This window comes from Teleopsis dalmanni, chromosome X (assembly GCF_002237135.1).
Source record: "Teleopsis dalmanni isolate 2A chromosome X, ASM223713v2, whole genome shotgun sequence".
Lineage (NCBI taxonomy): Eukaryota > Metazoa > Arthropoda > Insecta > Diptera > Diopsidae > Teleopsis > Teleopsis dalmanni.
The window spans coordinates 57,973,016-57,993,622 of NC_051848.1; the positions used below are offsets into that span (position 1 = coordinate 57,973,016).

Here is a 20,607-nt window from a genome sequence, read left to right on the forward strand (position 1 = left end):
TACGATCCATAATTTAATCTTTAGGATCCAACCCAATTTTATTATTATTGTGATTTGGATTCTCTGAAACCACTAATGACGTTCCACTAACGTTACTTCCATAGTCCTCTTTTGTACTGAAATCATTTCGCTTCTACCAGCAATCACTTTCATTGCGTCATTCGATATGAGTTTGATGGAACTGAACCCTGTTTAGAGGTACAACTCCAAGTTACGAAAATTAAATCATATTCTTTGGTACATTCTTTAACGAAAAACATCACGAGAAATTATGACAAATGAAAATTTCAAAAGTTTGAAAAAAAAAATATTAAGTAGTCATGAAGTTTTTTTTATTATTTAAATGTCAAAAAACTATATAATATGATTAAAAAAATTTTATATTGTTACAATTTATTTACTCTTTTGGCTTAAGTGAATATTGAAAAGATTTTTATCTGTCGTTTATGCAACTAGTGTTTTATGGACTAAATTTACATAAGAAAAAGCAAAAAGTAAGTAAAAATAATTTTAACATAATCTGGGACTCCCATAATTTTTTAGTTTGCTTTAATTAGTTTGAAACCCCCGTAATTGTATTTAGACCAGTGTTTCGAAAAGTGCAGTTCATGTAAAGCTCACTGTTTTCGAAAAATTTGAAAATTATACAGATTTCTGTATATTAATTCCATTAAAACCTGTTAAATGTATTTTTTAATAAGTAGGTATGATGGCTTTTTGTCAAAATAAAATTAAAGGATATAATCATTATTTTGCTAGTCCTAATTTGTTTTTATAAGGTGTGAAGGCATAAAAACTATAAAGGTACTTCGACGGGGCATAAAACAAAAAAGTGTTGGTAAGAACTGATTTAGACTAATATCTTGTTCCCACTGCCGTTAAAACAACTTTTGATAATCAAATTAATCAAAGTTAATAAGTTGACTTATGCATGTGAAAGAGCTCTTATGTGTCAGAAAGGTCTCGGAGGTTATGTTTGTTTAGATTTCAGTTGATATTTAATTGAATTGAATATTTTTTATTAAATAATATATGATATGTATAATGATATGAAACATATATTACAATTTATTGCTTATGTCAAATATGTCGAATTTCCACAATTTCCCTTCTTGGGAAATACATTTTACAATATTGTCAGTATTGGTGTAATTTTTCTTTATTTATTCTTAACTAATAGTACATTCACAGTGTCTCATTTAGGCACTTGCTCATTTATATTTTAAGAAGTGAATGTTCACATTATAACGACCTCATTTATGTAGCTGATAGAACTTTTATATACTTCACTTGATAATATATCACAAAAAAAATCTGTACATTTATTTACTGTGCTCAAAGCTCCAGTTTTTCAACCAAACTGGAGCTTTGTCACTGTCATGCTCTCATAACAATGATAATATCTGGACACAGTGGTGGCAAACCACTTGAAATTAACAACGATATAATAAGATCATAATAAGATATAAAAAGTACATATAAAAAATAGATATAAAAAATATATGTAAAATATATACTTAGCTTTACCATTCTTTACCTTGTGGGAAAATTTATTTTTAACGATTGCATTCGACATTTTTTCGCATTAAATGAGCTGATTTATTTATAATGAGCTCATTTATATGAAATATTTTTGTGTGGTGAATCATACTAATTAATGGCTATAATGAGCAAACCCGCCTAAATAAGACAGTGTGAATGTGCTATAAGCTAACAAGCACGTAAGCTTTTGGTATGGTTAATGAAATTTGATGAGTGACCTTAATTAAATAAACTGGTGGTTGTTGTTGTGATTTGAGTTAGTGTTGTTGTGCACTTTTACTCTATTGTGGCTGGGGGGCTTATCTTTGCCCCACACTAAACTTTAACTATACTAGAATTATTATCATTTATTTATTTTCTAACTGATGATGGACCGTAGATCAGCTTTAACGAAACATAGTATAAGATTTATAGAATTACATTGTTACAAAGCAATATACACTTTGAATTGTATATGGTAATATAGTCATAAAAATAATAGTTTTATTTTTTCTATGTTAAATATTTGTCTTTCTATATAAATTGAGGGAAGTATTTTGAATTTCGAAATAATTCTGACAGAAGAAAATATATTTTAAATTAATTTAATAAAGTAGCCATGGAATTGTTATTTTGTTCAATGTCGAAAAATTAGTTATAAGAAAAATTTTTTTTAATTGTTAGTTACTAGTTTTTTGGCTTACGTATATATTGAAAGTATTATTTTTTATCTGTTATTTGTGAATTTGGTGTATAGAGCTTGCATAGAAAAATGAAAAAGTAAGTAAAAATCTTTTGATTAAATATTGCATTGCAATTTTTTCAAATTATTTTCATTTTTAAATCAGCGGTTTTTTTTGTGTAGTAAATAACTGTAATTTTAAATTTTTGATTGTCTCAAGTTTTGTCTTTACTAAGCAAATATTTCGACTGCGATAATTTTTAATTAGTGTTTAGATCGCATAACTTCGAGACTCGCTTAGTTATGCTTAGTCTCTATATAGTCAAAGCATGGTTATTCGAACACTAACATAACTCTGCAATGTTGGTAGTTCAAAATTGTGATTTCCCATACGAAACACGTTTTTTTACATAAATAGTCCTCTTTACTTGGCAGAATTATTAGTTTAGCTGGTACCCACTCAAGGGAGCTTACACTGTATTTTTAGTTTTTTACACTTTTATATCCACATATGTGTAATTTAAAGAAAATAAAACTAAAATTTTGTTGTCAAGTTAGGAATTCTTAAAAATATTTTGCACTTTTAAGTTTCTTTAAATGCTTTGTGGTTAGATTCATATAAGAACGTTTTGATATAAAGTTAAAAGTGAGATCAAAATAATTCTAAACTTGCTAAATTAAATTCTGTGTAAATTTCCCCGAGGACGTCTACTTAAAAAGAACTGATATTTATTTTTTGAAATTATTGTTTGAAACGGGAGCTGCTTTCCGAAGTCAATATGAGGTTAGTTTTATGTTCTATTAAAGAAAACTCTATCAATGTATTTTAACTTAATTGCAAACACAATTAGAATTCCGAAACTATTAGACCTTTATAATTCATCATTTCATTTTGTTGACATATTTTACAAACAGTCGGGAACTAAGTAATACCAAATAAGACTCGAAATAAGAAAGGTCATATTTTTGTAATGAAAATAAAAGTTAGGTATATAAATTATTCCGAATTATAGATAAATATTTCGAACTTACTTAAATTCTTTAAAATGACTAAAAAGCACTTTCTTATTCAAAATATTTTCAATATAGCTTAAGTATAACAATATTCTTTTAAAAGTATTTTTTATGATTGCCAACATAAATTCTGCTCAAAAAGTACCCGGATTTTGTAAATAAAACACAAATTTAAATTTTATTCCAAATTTATTTTATCTCCTTCAAAATATGCTACTTCTGAAGCGATAAACATATGCCAACGCTTAAGCCAATCTTCCATATACTTTTCGTAGGCCCGTGAAGGTATGGCTTATAGTTCCTTCAGGGAATTCTCTTTCACCGATTCAATCGACTTAAAACGCTTATCATGAAGGGGCAATTTGAGTTTCGGGAACAGGAAAAAGTCGCACGGATCCAGATCTGGCGAATATGGTGCCTGAGCGATGACAGTGGTGCCGTGTTTGGGTGTTTGGTCAAAAAATCGCGTACAACAAGAATTTTCCGTAGTAAAAATCGCTAAATGCACTTGAGGTAGTCTCACATTAACAGCTACTGTAAACAAACTATTTGACAGATTACGCTCAAATTTGTCCCAAACTTCAAGAAAGGGTGTACCAATGTAAAAAAAATAAATATTTGAAAAAGGTCTATTACTTAAGAAGTAGTTAACAAAACAAAATCCGGAGCAGAAGGTTTATGGAAAAGGTTTCTCAATAAAGATGCTGAACCCATTGAACTGAAACTGTTCATAAATTTGAAATTAATTTTCAATGAGCGTAAAAACTTCTAATGCATTTTATTTCTAATTAATTTGAACTTGTTGGTTGCTTAGCAAAATAAGTTATATGCAAACTAAATACTGTTCATATATTATTTTTTGGATTTATTGTTTTTTATAAATTTAATATATATAGTTTAATATATATGTACTTTTCACAATTTTCCAATAGCTTCAACATGGATGGTCAATACCCATATTATCAAGTGCAGAGTGACAGTGATAGCAGTGATGATGGGGTTAGTAGTTCCAATTATTCATCTGTAGGACCAAATACAGCTTGGTATTATGATCAACACGGCTATCCTCATTATATACCTTCTTACGGTATGCCCTATCATCCCATGATGAATTACCCTCCACCTATGCCAACTTATGGTGTGCCTTTCACTGGAGCTTATCCTAACGGTATGTACACATTTCCACGTCCACGTGTTATAGCTCCCGTTGCTGTACCAAATAGGTACACTCCAAGTGCTCCTCCGCCACCACCTCCTGTTATTCATGCCTGCAATGCATGTAGAATTAAAATGGGTCAACCTCCATTGCCAAACCAAATACCAGACGATGAGGAAGAAGAGAAAAAGAGGGAAGTCGCCATGGCCTTGAATTTGTATGATATTGCAGCAGCTATAGATCAACAAGATGATGATGAGCTCACTGCTGATCTGGAGAAGATGTTGATTGACACTATGATTATGACTGACAGGGCTTTTAAGTAAATTCTATGATGTGGCAACCAAATACAACCAAATTTTAAAGTTGTATTATGAAAATCACAACGTTATTGCAAAAGTGAAAATCCATTAAGAAAACTTATTTAAAAATTTAGAGTTTAATTTGAACATTTAATCTTTACACGCTCCTCGTGTTAAGCTGTTTAAGTAATTAATTCTCAAACGTTTTGAAAAATTTTTAAAAGTTAAAGAAAATTTTCATGTACTTGTTTGTACTAGTTTATTACCCCAATCAAAGAAACTAAATCATTTGTAGATTCAAAATTAATTACATATAAAAGAAAGCTTTGAAGCCAATAATAATGATTTTACTTTTGTTGAAGTAAAAATATGATATAAAAAATATGTAAGTATTTTCTTCATCATTACAATAACTGTCAAAATAGTTTTATCTATTAATATATTCTATATTTCGACTCTCCTTGAGAGTCATTATTGGGATAAGGATCTAACATAAATATAGATAACAGAATGAAGGACAAAACTTTAATATAGAAATAAACTTCCCACCGAATTATTTGCTGAATGTGGTAAAGTAAACAACGGTCTTGGAATGAGCTGCCGCACGGAGCACTAAAAAACTCTTGGTCCAAGTAATTATTTTTTTTAATTGGAACTCAAATCATTACGACAGCGATGATAACTTAACACTTTCGAATTTAATTAGGGAAAATGAGGACTACTCTAAAGCTATCGAAACAAATTAGGCTCTTCTTATTCTTCTTCTCGTTTTATCGGTCTTATTCAAGACGGATCGAAATATAAGTTCAATATTGGTAATGAGACTTTAAATAAAATTGAAGATAACGTTCACAATACCACACCAAATCTGTCTCATTCTGAAGCGATTGAAAGCGTCAAGATCTTAATAAACTGGTACAAAAGGAATGATTTCTTTCTACTGATCACATGGCCAATCTTATAATTCTAAACCTAAAACCTGAAAAACAAATATTTTTTTACTGAATATTTTATACAGTAATGTTGAATAAAGATAGATTTCAACTGTAAAATAAAGCTTTTATATGGAGTTTTAATTTTTTGATAATTTTTTATTGAAATAAAAAAATTACAGAATTTAGAAATTTTCGCTAATACATTTTACCCGAAGAACCAACTGGTCCTAGTTAGTAAACCTCTACTGTATTATTTTTGAGAAAATATTGGTTCTGAGCCTTGAAAAACACATAAAATATTTTTGCTAACCTCGTAAAACATATTAATTATTTTTTAGTTTCAGTTTCAGATTATTTTTTATTTTAGATTTTCGGGAAAAAAAAGGATTTATTTGAAATATTGAAGATATATGTTATGCCTAAATATATAAGGAATTTATGTGTGTTAAATATATAGACAGTACTAACCTAAAAATTACTTATAAACAAATGAAGATATTGTGCTTATAAATCACCAACATAGCGCTACTTGTAAAAGAAACGCAGTGGAAAATGAATGAATCCGTCATCGAAGATGTCTCGTAGATATGATGCCAGCAGACCAATCGATCCAAATTATGATGGTCCTCGCAGACATTTTCGAACAAATTTCGATGACATTTTGCGTACATATAGCGAAGACTGGATACGTCCATGTCTTGCATAGCGGACGCATTCGATTAAAAGTTGTCACTTTTAATTTTTTTACCCTTTTTTTTCTTCATTTTTGAGCTTCTTATTATAAATTTTGTTTCTCTTTAAATAACTAGAAAGAAATTTGTGCGCAATTATTTTTTATTATTTATTATATATGCATATATATTTTGTATATTATATTTAGATAATTATAAATTTATTTATAAAAAGAAATTTAAATTAAATTAATTTAAGAATTGTGAGTGGAATTGAAAATTCTACTTATAGAATGCTTATTCACTTCACTCAAAAATTGAAGAGAGTAAGTATACATTGTGACCGAAAAGCTTCCGGAAATTTTAAATAAAACGCAAAATTCTTAATCTTCATCAATATTTATTTTATCTCCTTCAAAATATGCTCCATTAGAAGCGATACACAAATGCCAACGTTTCTTCCAATCATCAAAACATTTTTTATAGGCGCTTTCCGGTATGGCTTTGAGTTCCCTCTGCGAATTCTGTTTTACGTCTTCTATGGATTCAAAACGCGTTCCTCTGAGTGGTAATTTGAGGTTGGGAAACAGGAAAAAGTCACACGGTGCAAGATCAGGTGAATACGGTGGCTGTTCGATGGTATTTATTGAATGTTTGGCCTTAAAATCGTTGATAATGTTGAACAAATTGAGGTGAATCGGAACAAGCCGGGCGTTGACACGTCGCATACACAAATTGTCCACCAAAATCAAACGAGCCATCTCACGACCGATGCCTAGCTCTCGTGCTATCTCTCTAACACTCACATGAGGATTTTTGAACACGATTTCCTTTGCCTTTTCAATGTTTTCGTCGGTGGTAGAGGTCGAAGGTCGTCCAGAACGCGGCATGTCTTCGACGGTCGTACGACAGTCCTGAAAGGCTTTGTACCACTCATAAACTTGAGTTTTCGATAAAACTGATTCCCCATAAGCCTTTTGTAGCATTCGCAACGATTCTGCACACGAAATTTCGTTCGAAAAACAAAATTTGATGCAAACTCTTTGTTCAATATTTTTTTCCATTGTTTTTTTCGCAACGCACTACTGAGGTGAACTGGTTTCAACAGCTGCCGTAAACGAACTGTCTGACAGATCGCGCTCATTTTTGGCATAGTAATTAAGGACAGTGCTGCCAAACTACATAAAACTTAAAATATCGAAAAATATACAGCGCGCGAATTTTAAATGAGAACCTCCGAAAACTTTTCGGTCACAATGTAATAGAGACTATTTACATTTATATTTGAGCAATTGTTTTGCAAATTTAAAAGTTAGAGAACAATAATTTCGAAGTCATCTTCGAAGATATTGTCTTCTAGACGGTAACATTTTCAACTAGAAATATATGATGTTTCCAACACTATTGACACTTACCTTATGCGGAAGATACATTATTCCAAAATCCGTGTTAAATTTCTTAAAATGAAATTAAAAATAATTCCGATTTTGAACTCTCGTGTTCGAAGTATCCTAAAAGATACATCTAGTGTATTTGTTATATAATTGTTCTGGAGAAATGAGACATCGCCAATGATTTATTTTTTCACAATGGCTATACCTAATCTCTTGTAGATAAGGAGAGAAAAATTGCGATACATATGCCACGCACTTCGTCTGGAAAACTATAACATATCGTATACCTGGTCACACTCACTATATATATGTTAATTTATGATCTAGCTTGCAGCGTGGAAGAAGAGAAACTTTGTTTCTGCCTTATGTAGTTTTCAAGATATTACTCAAAGAAGGTACTGTGTTGCTAAAGAGAAAAATCATAAGAAGTGTGATAAAGGTAAGGCCAGACTAAATTAAAAAAATCTTAGTACTGGTTTTGCTTTGCTTAAAATTCGTGTTAAAAGCCATGGAAGTAATAATATATGTTACTATCGACAGCAGAAATTTTATTTAAATACATATAGATTATATATTTATTAAAAATTTGAAATTTATGTTTTAAAGTTACATACAGGCTTTTGAAACTTTTTATAATTTATTTATTTTTCTATATTTTTTGTAAACATGATTTTAACCCGATTTTAACCATGTTCGTATGTGCATACAGCAAAAATGCTTTTTTGCTCAATTAAAACATATAAATCATTACAATTCAATTATAATTTATTGCAAAATATTGAATGGACATATCTTATTTATATGTTTCAATATAAAATGCATAAAATGCATTACCCATTTATCTCCGATCTTATATCTCTAGCAGCTCAATTAAAATCTCATATCATGTAACATTTATCAAATGATATATAGCAACCCATATTGCATGGTATTTGGTTGGGTGTAGTGAGTATCTCTGTGGACTCTTACTGTAATATATATCATTGTCTACGGATATTATAAATGTCCTCGTGAATGATTTGTGTTTACAATTTTATAAGCAAATTAAAATAAATTTATTTAATTAAGTTATTTTTAAGTTAGTGAGTTCAAAAAATAATGAAATTTTTGAAAATTTTGCATAATTTACGAAATGAATGAAATGTTTTCTTGAAAATAAAATTGAGAAGTGCGACGATATTAATGTTTTTTATTAGCACTTTTATTATAGGTATTTTTTTATTTTTCTTGAATAATTAAATAAAATCAAATTTAAAACAATACGAATCTGTTTTCGGCCAATAATTTCGAAACAATATCGAGGTTTCGCTACGCACAGACAGATGATCATATTAAATGGAATAAGATACTATTCGTTTGTTATGCAGACCATTTGAAGAGCTACATTGTTACAATTGTTAAACTCACAGAGGTAATAGTGAAAGCGTAGCATAAAATTGGGTTTTAATCATGAAAGTAAAGAAAACAGATTATTACTAATATATTAATTATCATCAGTTTCTGGAGAATGAACGATTGCAGTTTTAACTTCAATCCTGACTGGAGTTGACAAATCGGGACTCAAATCCATATCGAGGCCCCACAATATGTTCTATAGTAGCGTTTGTGGTACTTGGAAATTCATAAACGTTTAATGTCAAATTTTGTTGATGTGATACCAAGTTGTCAGAATTGCAATTTTTCTTTTGTGGGATGCCGCAAAGAATCCTATCAATGCAGATAATCCCCAAAATTCTCAAAAACTACCCGGATTTTGCAAATACAACACAAATTTAAATTTTATTCCAAATTTATTTTAGCTCCTTTAAAGTATGCTCTTTCTGAAGCGATACGCATGCGCCAACGCTTAACCCAATCTTCCATACACTTTCGTAGGCCCGTGAAGGTATGACTTTTGGTTCCTTAGCGAAAGGAATGCTTACCACGAAGGGGCAATTTCAGTTTCGGGAACAGGAAAAAGTCGCACGGCGCCAGATCTGGCGAATATGGTGCCTAAGCGATGACAGTGGTGCCGTGTTTGGGTGTTTGGTCAAAAAATCGCGTACAACAAGAATTTTCCGTAGTAAAAATCGCTAAATGCACTTGAGGTAGTCTCACATTAACAGCTACTGTAAACAAACTATTTGACAGATGACGCTCAAATTTGTCCCAAATGTCAAGAAAGGGTGTACCAATATAAAAAAAACAAATATTTGAAAAAGGTCTATTACTTAAGGATTAGTTAACAAGTTATTGTCTGCTATGTGCTGACAGGTAATTGGTGATATCTTCAATATTTAAATATTTGGTTGATATTTAATATCGGTTCTAATGGCAAAGCTTAAGATTTATATTGAAATAAAAGTTTAAACGAAATCTTTTACAAAATTTTGTTGTACCGACGTTTACTTACAAAACTAACTTATATAGTTAGTTTTGTATAGAGTTAGCTATACCCTATAAATGAACTTCATTTTAAAGAAATTATGTGGATATGTATATATAAATAAGTAGATCACAAAAAAACATAATTATTTATCTAAAGTATTAACAAATAAACAACACAAATTTATTATAACTTACAAATTTAATACAAAAGTTGAATTGCTATTCACCTTTGTGTGTAAAGGAAAATAAATTATATTTTCAACCGAGTCATTGAACATTTTAAAAACCCATTAACAATATGAATCAATCAAAAATAATTTCCTATGTGGTGAATATATAATTTTCGTATACCTCGAACTCCCATTAATTTCATTAAAAAAAATATTCGATTTCACATTAATACAATTCTGCACTTTCCACTGGAAGGACAAAATGAATTTGTTGAAGTTTTTTGAAAATATTTCATTAGTAATATTCAGCTTTACACTAGTTTTGGTCAGTACAGAAACTTTTCCAAATAGTACTGATGAGAGCAGAGAGTGGTTCTTCAGAAACTTTTTGATAGACATATTTTGTGAAAGTTCACCGCCAAATATTATGCTACAGGCAAAGTCCGAAACTTTAATTGGTGAATGGACTCAGAGGCAGTTAATCGAAAGATTCACGCAAAAGCTGTATAATGAAATTGGAATAACTGTGACTATTGGAGATTTGGAAGAGGTTAAAATACTTAATCGTCAGTTAATCCTGTTATTCATAGACTCTTTAAACTCATTGAGGTAAATAAATACTCTATTGACAAAGTTGTTACTCTAATACAATGTTATCAATCTACAGTTTCCTGGTTAAGCAGTATGAAAAAATCGAGTTTCATAAATCGGTAGTTTTAGTTGTACTATTAAAGACAATGAGATCACAGGATGATATTATATTAATCAATCAAATATTTGAAATATTCTTTCGAATGTCAATATTAAACGTTGATGTTGTCGTTTTAGCAGAAAATGCTGTGTTAAAAGTATATACTTATTTTCCATATACTGCGAATGATTGTGACTCGACTACGGCAGTGAAAATAAGGGAAATAGATTATTTGTTTGAAAATAAACATGAAATTTCATTATGCATCAAACTCAAAGACTTATTTCCAAATAAACTGCTGAACTTAAATGGTTGTTCACTTAAAGTTGCTTTAGTACCGGTACAGCCGTATATACATTTTGAGGCCAATAAATTCGGATTGGACTATCTATCTGGTATTGATGGTTTTATAATGAAATATGCTGGGGAGAAACTTAATTTCTCATTAGAACTTATTGTTGGAAAAACTGCACATCCCGGATATGTACTTGCGGACGGTAAAACAATGGGCGTTTTTAACGAGGTAACATACAGCATAATGATTTATATATTTAAACTATATATATTGTTACACCTTAACAGCGTAAGATGTATATGTTTATTATTTAACAGTAATTTTCACAATAGTAGTGAACTAGAACCAAATTTTAATTCGATTTACGGTATGGTTGACCATACAGCTCTTTCGTACATTGCTAAATACCTATAAGCAGTGATCTTTTTGGAAATATTCCTTGGTTATATAAAATGGCGTAAAATAGTTGACCTACAAGTGTCAGGCTAAGATTCTGTCATTTTAAAAGATATGACTTAACGTTTTCAAGCCAAAGCAACCAAAGCTGCTTGAAAACTTAGTGAAATTTAACTACTGTAAATTTGAATTTGTGATATAAGCTTATTATATTTGATATAAGCTTATATGCAAATTGGCCACGTTGTATTAAAAATAAATCCAATACTCTCTTAGAGATGCCCCGTAGAGATATCAGTCTTGTAGTGGGATTACTCACAGATCATAAAAGTTTTGGAAACCATGCTAGAAGATTGAATCTTCTTTGCAATCAAATCTGTCGCAGCTGTGGAGAAGACGATGAAATTGCCTCTCACCTGCTACGTACTTGCATTCCTACTCTAAGAGTCTTCTTTTTAAGGATTTTGGACAACTGCAAGACCACTCGTTGAATACCATTTTAAGCTTTACCAAAACGTTCAAAGTGGTTTTAAAACTGTGAACTGTAAGGTCCATGTGGATCTCTTTGGATTGTCGGTATAACCTAGAAATTGCAATTAACTTTTATCATGTTTTAATTATTGAAGTTTAATTGTAAAATTGTATTTAATATATTTTATTTTCTTATTTCTCTTTAAATATTTTTCAGATAAAGGAACGTAGAGCAAATATTGCTATTGGTGGTTGCTCTTGTACTCCTTATCGAATGAATGCATTTCCTTCTACGGATCCGTATTTAATAACAACAATAAGGGTTTTTGTGAGCACTGCAAAGAAATATACATTTTTTGAAAGTCTCTTCTATCCACTTAGTACACACACATGGATTCTATTATTCGGTATATTTATAGTCCGTGGAATATCATTACTGTCTAGACAACGCATAAAATTTAATAAATCTGTGGAAAATCTTTTTCTACTAATTTGGCTATTTATAACATTTTTTTATCGTTGCGCTTACGAAGGATACATATTTAAATTTTTACATAAAAAACCACTTAAACCACTTCCTAGCACAGTAGAGGATTTAATTCGACAAAACTATAATATCACAGCCGATTTTTGCTCGATTCGTTTAAGGGATTATTTTGGAGATTTGGATCCTATAACCGTATATAAGGGCCAGTCACCTTGGAATACTCTTAAAATACTTGAAAATTCATATGGAAATGATGGTGCTCTCGTACCAATTGATACAATCGCGTTTTATTTAACCAAATATCCTGACAAAAGTGGAAAATTTTTTATGATGAAAAGTATACAGATAATGGATCCTCTATGCATTTATTTTGAAAAAAGCTCATATTTGGTAAATAGCTTTAAGAGAATAATTTCTAGAATGCAAACTTTTGGATTAATTGAGAAGGAGCGAAAGTTTGCTGGGCACGACTTTTTACAGACTACAAAGAACACAATTGGTAAGGAGTCCCAATATTCGATACTTAAATTCTACCATCTTTATGGTGCATTTATTCTAATGCTTAGTTTATATATAGCGGCTGGGATTTGCTGTGTTTTGGAATGTTTCGCTTACAGATTTATATTGCTTAAAAAAATATTTGATTTCATTTAGATGGATTAATAAATTGAAGATTTTACCTAAGCGGATATCGCAATTAAATATCTTTGTGTGTTAATATATTCCGCAAAAACAGTGTATAATCAATTAATTTTGATGAATGTATTGCTATATTTAGTTACAATTTATTTAGTAATGAATTATATTATAAGTCATTAGTTTAGTAGGTTATTTACAGTTATACAGTTATTTATATAGACACCAAGGTTGTAACAGAAGGCAACATTTAATAAAGATGAAACTATTTCGAAAATATTATTAAAATATTACTTGAAGCAAGACTTATTTATTTTATTATTAATTTCATTTAAGAATCGTTATATCCACGACTTGAATAGCTTAAATGGAAAATATCTTATGGATATTTTGTCAGAAGCACTTCTTTGAGAATATGAAAATTACAATTAACTGCAGGTTGTATGAAGTATTGATGTCTTACATCGTGCTTCAACCACACCAAAAACTACTTATGTTAATATGATTAAGATTTAGGCGTTTCCATTAGCATAAGCTGATTTACGCATGTGAAGTTAACTGCTCAACTTTTGGTTGTTCACACTTTACATATAAAACATATGACGAATATTTCATATTATGGTAATTTCCCCAGAGGGAAATTATTTTTAAGGATTGCATTCGACATTTTTCACCTCATATGAAAGCTGTTTTTATGGTGAATTATCGACATTAGCGGTCTTAATGAGCAAAACTGCTTAAATAAGTCAGTGGAAACATGGTATTACAGTATTGTTTAATGTACGCTCTCATTTTTTAAAAGATAATTTCTCTTAACAATAAGGTATTGATAGTCTCCACATTTCATAAAAAATACGTCATTTGAAAAGAAACAGTGCTCTTAGGGTGTTATGGCCAGCATGCCGCCAACCGAGTTGATCGCGATCGATCTGCGAAAGATGCGATACGACAGAACTTGCAGAGAGGACGGTTAAAGCCAAAAAGAGAGGCATTTTTCAAAACTGCTAATAAGTGAAGTAAATTTAATCTATGTATTTAAAACTTATTTAAATTTAAAGGAAATTAAATCAATCTATGAAAATAATGTTAAATTGTATTATTTATCCTTTTTCTTTTTTGTTATGACCTAGCTAGTTAATCTTTGTCCCATAGTTTAGGATTTTCTTACTACGTTATTAAATTGAATGAGTGCGTTCAATGAGTACGTGCACCCAAAAATCATTTTTTTTTTCTGCTCTAGTCATTGGGACAACTGTTCCTGCCCTGTCTATAGCTAGGGTATAAATAAGCGATTATACCAGGGTTCGTTATAAGAATTAATTAAATAAAAGATACACTTCTGTCTTTTGTTTGTATTGGCGTTTACTTCTTAGATTTAATCAAAAAAATTTTAAATAGCGTAATAGTTGGAACGAATGAAACAAACACGGCGATTGATACATGCGTTAAATCATCCATAAAAACAATTCCCTAATAGCATAAGAGCTGAGATTGTTGGAACAAACGTGGGAGGTAGTTCTTGCGCTGAATCTTCAATAAAAATAGCGCAAGAGTTGAGACCTCTGGAACAAACATATAGAGTAGTAATCATGTTGAGTCTTCAACAGAAGGAAATTCCAGTTGTGCTGATTTACTAAATACTTACGGTGGCCATATTTTTATTTTCCAGTGTGTTGAATTTCTGTCCACGTGATTATTCTAAAAATTTTTAATAAATTTGATTTTCCTAATCTTCTTTCACAATAGAAACAGTTCAGGATATGATGCGAACTTTTGTGCATCCTCCACATTTCCTCAACATCTATATATCCGATTCCACGTCAAAAAAGGAAACTAGATATCACATCGTTGTGGTGTTTCATAAGTCTGTATAAGAAATGAAAACGGGACATATTTTGGTGCTCGACAAATAAGATAAAGGTACTCAGTTAGTTGACAATTGTAACCGAAGCTAAAAAAAATTGAGGACATAAAACTAATTAAGCCGCTATAAAGTGATTTTCAAAGTTTTGTTAATAAATCTTAAAATATCGGGGAAAAAGATAGAAAGAGAAAGATGATCGCGCTCATCTTTCATGCTTTAGACATTATAAAGTAACAATCTGCTAACAGTTTTTGTAAAAATTGGATAAAATCTGTTGTCCACATCCTCCAAAAATGATTGATATGTGAGATCCGTGATAGTGCCAATGGTGGCTATATGATGCATAGTTGTGTTGTGCCTTGTGATAAGTGTTGAGAATGCTTTTATTCTCAAGGTTCTATCAATTTGTATTTGTATACCGGAATTCCACCAAGCACATGTAACTTGTTGGACGGTATATTTGTATACTTTTTATATTCTTGAAGATACCACCGAGCACATAAACCCGTTGGTAATTTTATGAAAAGAAGATAAGTTCTATTCAAATTTGTATCATCGAATACGCTTTATTAAAAGAATTGATTTATTTATATACATTTTTCTTATAATAATTACTTACTAAAACTTATTACGTACAATAATTTACTGACCCAATTTAAAACAATAATTAATATCAAGCAAAAAATATTACTTATAATGACACATAAAATATTCAGCAAAACAATAAATAATTAATAGCAAGCAAATTACATAAAATATTTACAAAACAATGATAATTAATAGCAAGCAAATTACATAAAATATTTAGCAAACAATGAATAATAAATTATTTAAAATGTGTTCTTGCCCTAGTTATAAAATAAACACTAATCAGCAAAAATATAACCTATTAATATATTACGATTACGTTAAATGCATTTTATCATGGGTCAGCAAAAGACAAAATAAATGTAATACTTAACATATCCTCCCCCGCGTTGAATTTTAATTCAACTAGAGTGATGTCATCTTTATGTTGTTGTGATATCAAATGTTGACCTTGATCTTGGAAGCGGCTGAGGTGTCTGAACATTCGGTTGACCTTGCGTCTGATTGTTTCGCATTAGTTTAGTTATTTTTAAGATGATGATTCCAATAATCAAAAACAAGGCTGCGTACCCCACTGACAAGCTATGCTTTTCAGTTTGCTGTACTTTTGATGATAGTTCAGGTAATGTATCCTTCGTTAGTTGTTTTTGCAGAATTGTTAGTTCTCTTAATTGTGGAAGATATTCAATTTCAGAATTGTTTATCCGCTTAGATGGCTTAATTTCAGGTGTTGAAATTCCTATGCTCGTATATGCTGATTTGAGCAGACTTGTTATGACTTGGTGTCCTTGAATAAGAACCGTGTTGTCTCTGATGACACAATTTGATGCAATTTTTACCATGCCGGTACTATTCAGTATCACTGGAAATGCATTCGAACCGCATACTGCATTGAGTTGCATCGGATATTTGGTAGCGTATATCCAGTGATTTTTGTGTTTCAGCTGAGTCCAAATGGTAGTTTCCTTTAATTCAACTATTTCGCATTCGTCACCTGTTCCATTATTGTACAAATTGATTTCACACTTGCACACATTTGCTCCACGACGATAAATAGATTGAACATTTGAGCAAAGGTATGAGTCCTCTTCAGTTGTAATACACGATTGCAGTGCTAATTTTGTTATGGGGAAGTATTCATCCTTGTGAGAATTGATAGCCAGATATTCTGTTGATGGCCTTATTGACGTTAATACCTTGGTCGCGCTAGAGATCACAGGTACTACATGAAATATTTCAAAGGTTTTTCGTTCAACGAGTGGTATCATAATATTGAATATTACATGGTCACTTGATACCTGCCCAGTTACTTGCATCAGCTTATAAAGAGTTAATATATCATCTTGTTCTACTGGAAATTGTAAATGAGACGGTAAATGTGCTCGGATTTTTTCTCCTTCCGTTATTAACTGTTGCGGCGTAATTAGAAGCGGGTTAATTTTTTCGTGATGACTATCAATGAGAACATCCATGATTGTGGATTGCGTACGTTGCAAATTTATCGTGGCGATTGTCATTTGGATGCTCAGCATGTTAATAATATTGCCATATAATTGGTCATGTTCGTCCTTAACTAACCTTTTGGAGATCGCGTTTAATTGAGTCTCTATACCCTGGAAATTATTTTTGAGACTTATCTGGTTTTTTTTTATAACGTTAATTGTGGAGTCAATTATTGATATTTGATTTTTGAGCAGATGTTTGAGTTTGTCATCATGATCTTCTAGGGTTTTGATCGTCTTCGACATGTCACTTGCATAATTGGAATCGAGTACTCCAAACAGGGAACTTGCTATATTCCCAACTAAATCGATTGCCCCTCTCTTATTTCGGGCGCTTGACATAAATTCAAATGCTGTTCTCAATTCACTTTCTGCTTGCTGGAAATGATGAACCACAAACTTGCATGTTGAATTTAAGTTGCTTTGATCACATAGCTTCAAAAGATTCAACGTTGAATCCTTTAGTATGTCCAGCTCTGTATTAAATGGAGCTAAATCGTAATAGATTATCATTTTCCAGTGGGATGTTATCAATTTTGTTGTTCCTACTTGTTCAAAATGTATGCCAGGAGCGGAGCGAAGTTCAGTTACGTTTACTGGTGAACAAAGAACAATCGGGAGTAAAAGTAGAGATATCAGTACTGTAGTTAATTTTATATTGGAGGACACACGTCTTTGTTTTTGTGGGACTATCTCATTGTCCATTCGTTCTTCTTTGTTATGGCGATTCTCCTGTGTTTTAATAGGTTTGTTTTCAGGAAATAAGGGTGCTAGTTTGTGAATTGGTCGCTTTAACATGCCTGTTGCGGTTTTGACATCTACGACTCGTATAAATCCATCATTACCCTTATATGTCTTCATTATTCGCCCTAAAGGCCATTGCAAAGGTTGTACATTATCTTCTTTAAGGATCACCAGTGTATTTTCTTCAATGTTTTTGCATTCTTCACGCCACTTGTTTCGAACCTGTAGTTCCATTAGGTACTCTGCCCGCCATCTTTTCCAAAACTCTTGTTTTAAGTGTGCAACCAGATTCCATCTATTCAAAAGAGATGATTTTACCTTTTCACATGTTGCGTCTACGGGTGCTGTTAGTGCATCACCAACTAAGAAATGACCTGGTGTGAGAGCCTGCAAATCATTTGGATTAGACGACATTGGTGTTAAAGGTCGTGAGTTTAAAATAGCTTCTATTTCTATAATGACGGTTTCGAGTTCCTCGTACGTTAACGTTTCAGTTGAAACGCTTCGGACCAATAGGTACTTTGCTGATTTAACCGCTGCTTCCCATAGTCCACCAAAATGAGGTGCACGAGGAGGGATGAAGTGAAATGCTATTCCCTTGTTGCTGCAAGTTTTTGTTATTTGTTCCTGAGCTACATTGGAATGGATTGTTGTTGTTAATTCCTGCAACTTGTTAGAGGCACCGACAAAATTCGTTGCATTGTCACAGTATATATTTTGGCAGCATCCGCGTCGTGCGATAAAACGTTTTAATGATCCGATAAATGCTTCTGTTGTCAAGTCGCTTACCAGTTCCAAGTGTACTGCCTTTGTCGCAAAACAACAATAAACTGCTAGGTATGCCTTATGCGCACGTTTTCCTCTCACCTTATAATGCACCCAAAAAGGCCCACAGAAGTCAACTCCGGTATTAAAAAATGGCCTGTTTGGCTGTACTCGATGCCTTGGTAAACTTCCCATGACTTGTTCAAAAGTAACTGGTTTACATCTAGTACAACGAACACAATGGTGAATAGTTGATCTTGCCATAATTTTACCCTTGATCGGCCAAAATTTTTGTCTCGCTGCTGCCAGCAGTGCTTGACCGCCGCAGTGCATATTTCGTTCATGTATGTCTTTCATTATCAGTTTTACAATAGGGTTATTGTATGGAAGGACTATCTGATGCTTTTCATCATATGTAAGTGATGATGCTTCTAACCTTCCCCCCACGCGAATTATCTTGTGTTCATCTAAAAATGGCATCAGTCCAGCAAGTGTACTTGCAGGTTTTACTGTTTGGTTGCGTTCTAACTGAATTAATTCTTCTTTTAGTTCTGACTGTTGTATGTACTTCACTATATGCCTGAGTGACAGCTCCAGTTCCATAGGGCTTAGAGCCATAGTGATATTGCTTAAATTGGTTCGCCTTGCCCGATTTACAAATCGCAGCATATATCCTACCGTATGTAGTAGAGTTCTAAATGAATTCCTGTGATTGATTCTATCGATCCAATGGATATCGTAATCAGTTGAGATTAAGGCCACTTCCCTTGTCGTTTGTTTCCATTCAGGATTCACCGGATCAATACAGAGAGTTTTATTGAATTTGCCAGGCCAGTTGCTTTCGGAACCATGAAGAAAGAGTGGACCGTATAACCACAAGTTATTTTCGAGTAATTGAGCTGGCTTGATACCCCGTGATAATGAGTCAGCTGGGTTGTCCTTAGATCTTACGTGACGCCATTGATTAGGCAAGCTAATTTCCTGAATTGCATTGATTCTATTTGCTATGAATTGTTGATGCCTTGCTGATGAAGAATTGATCCAGAAGAGAACGATTTCTGAATCAGTCCAATAATATGTTGCTACGTCATGATTTATATTGTTCTTAACCTTTTTCATCAATGTCGCTCCTAATAGAGCTGAACACAGTTCTAACCTTGGAATCGTTTGTTTTTTGAGTGGAGCAACACGAGACTTGGAACACAACAATCGATTTATTAGTCGACCATCCATTAGTTTCGCTCGAACATAGACTGCGGCTCCGTATGCCTTTTGTGAAGCATCACAAAATACGTGCAATTGTATTGATTCAAGTGCTGGCATCTGTTTTCCGAATATATGACGATCTATTTTAAATTGATCTAGTACTTGTAGATCGTCATAAAAGGTAGTCCACCTAGTGTATATTTCGGTTGGTACTGCTTCGTCCCATGTTAATTGTAGTTGCCATAGGTCCTGAATTAGTATTTTTGCTGTTACGAGTACTGGACCTAGTAGTCCCAATGGGTCGAAAATTTTGGCTAGGTTCGAAGTAATGGTTCTTTTAGTAATGATTTTTAGTGGATCCAGTTTTAATTTTATGCGAAATTGATCTTCTTTTGGTTGCCAAGTCAATCCTAATGTTTTGATTGATGTTGCGTCGTCACTTTGAAAGTCCAAATCAACTTCTTGATCTTCTTTTGCAATATTTTGAAGAAGTGACGGATGGTTGGCACACCATTTACGTAGCTTGAATTCTGCTGATTCCAACAAACCTTTTAACTGAGTTTGTATATCTTTGGCAGTTTGGAGACTATTTGATCCACTTAGGCAATCATCTACGTAGAAGTCATTACTTAGTGCTGCTGCACCTAGTGGATATTTTTGCAACTCAGATTTCGCCAACTGTTGTAAGCATTTAGTAGCCAGATATGGGGCTGATCGTGTTCCATAGGTGACTGTGTTTAATCGATAAAA

General features: G+C 32.0%; 1 protein-coding gene across 2 annotated transcripts; it reads left to right on the forward strand.

Moving 5' to 3' along the window:
• The first annotated feature begins 380 nt into the window (after positions 1-380).
• LOC119662619 (formin-like protein 20) lies at positions 381-5,005 on the forward strand. 2 transcript variants are annotated; one of them, XM_038072276.1, is made up of 2 exons: positions 381-494; positions 4,150-5,005. In XM_038072276.1, exon 2 carries the CDS (start codon positions 4,157-4,159, stop codon positions 4,697-4,699), a length of 543 nt encoding a protein of 180 aa, XP_037928204.1. In that variant the 5' UTR covers positions 381-494; positions 4,150-4,156; the 3' UTR covers positions 4,700-5,005. The 2 variants fall into 2 exon arrangements, with proteins under 2 accessions (XP_037928204.1, XP_037928203.1); XM_038072275.1 differs by lacking the exon at positions 381-494 and adding an exon at positions 2,189-2,301.
• The last annotated feature ends 15,602 nt before the right edge of the window (positions 5,006-20,607 follow it).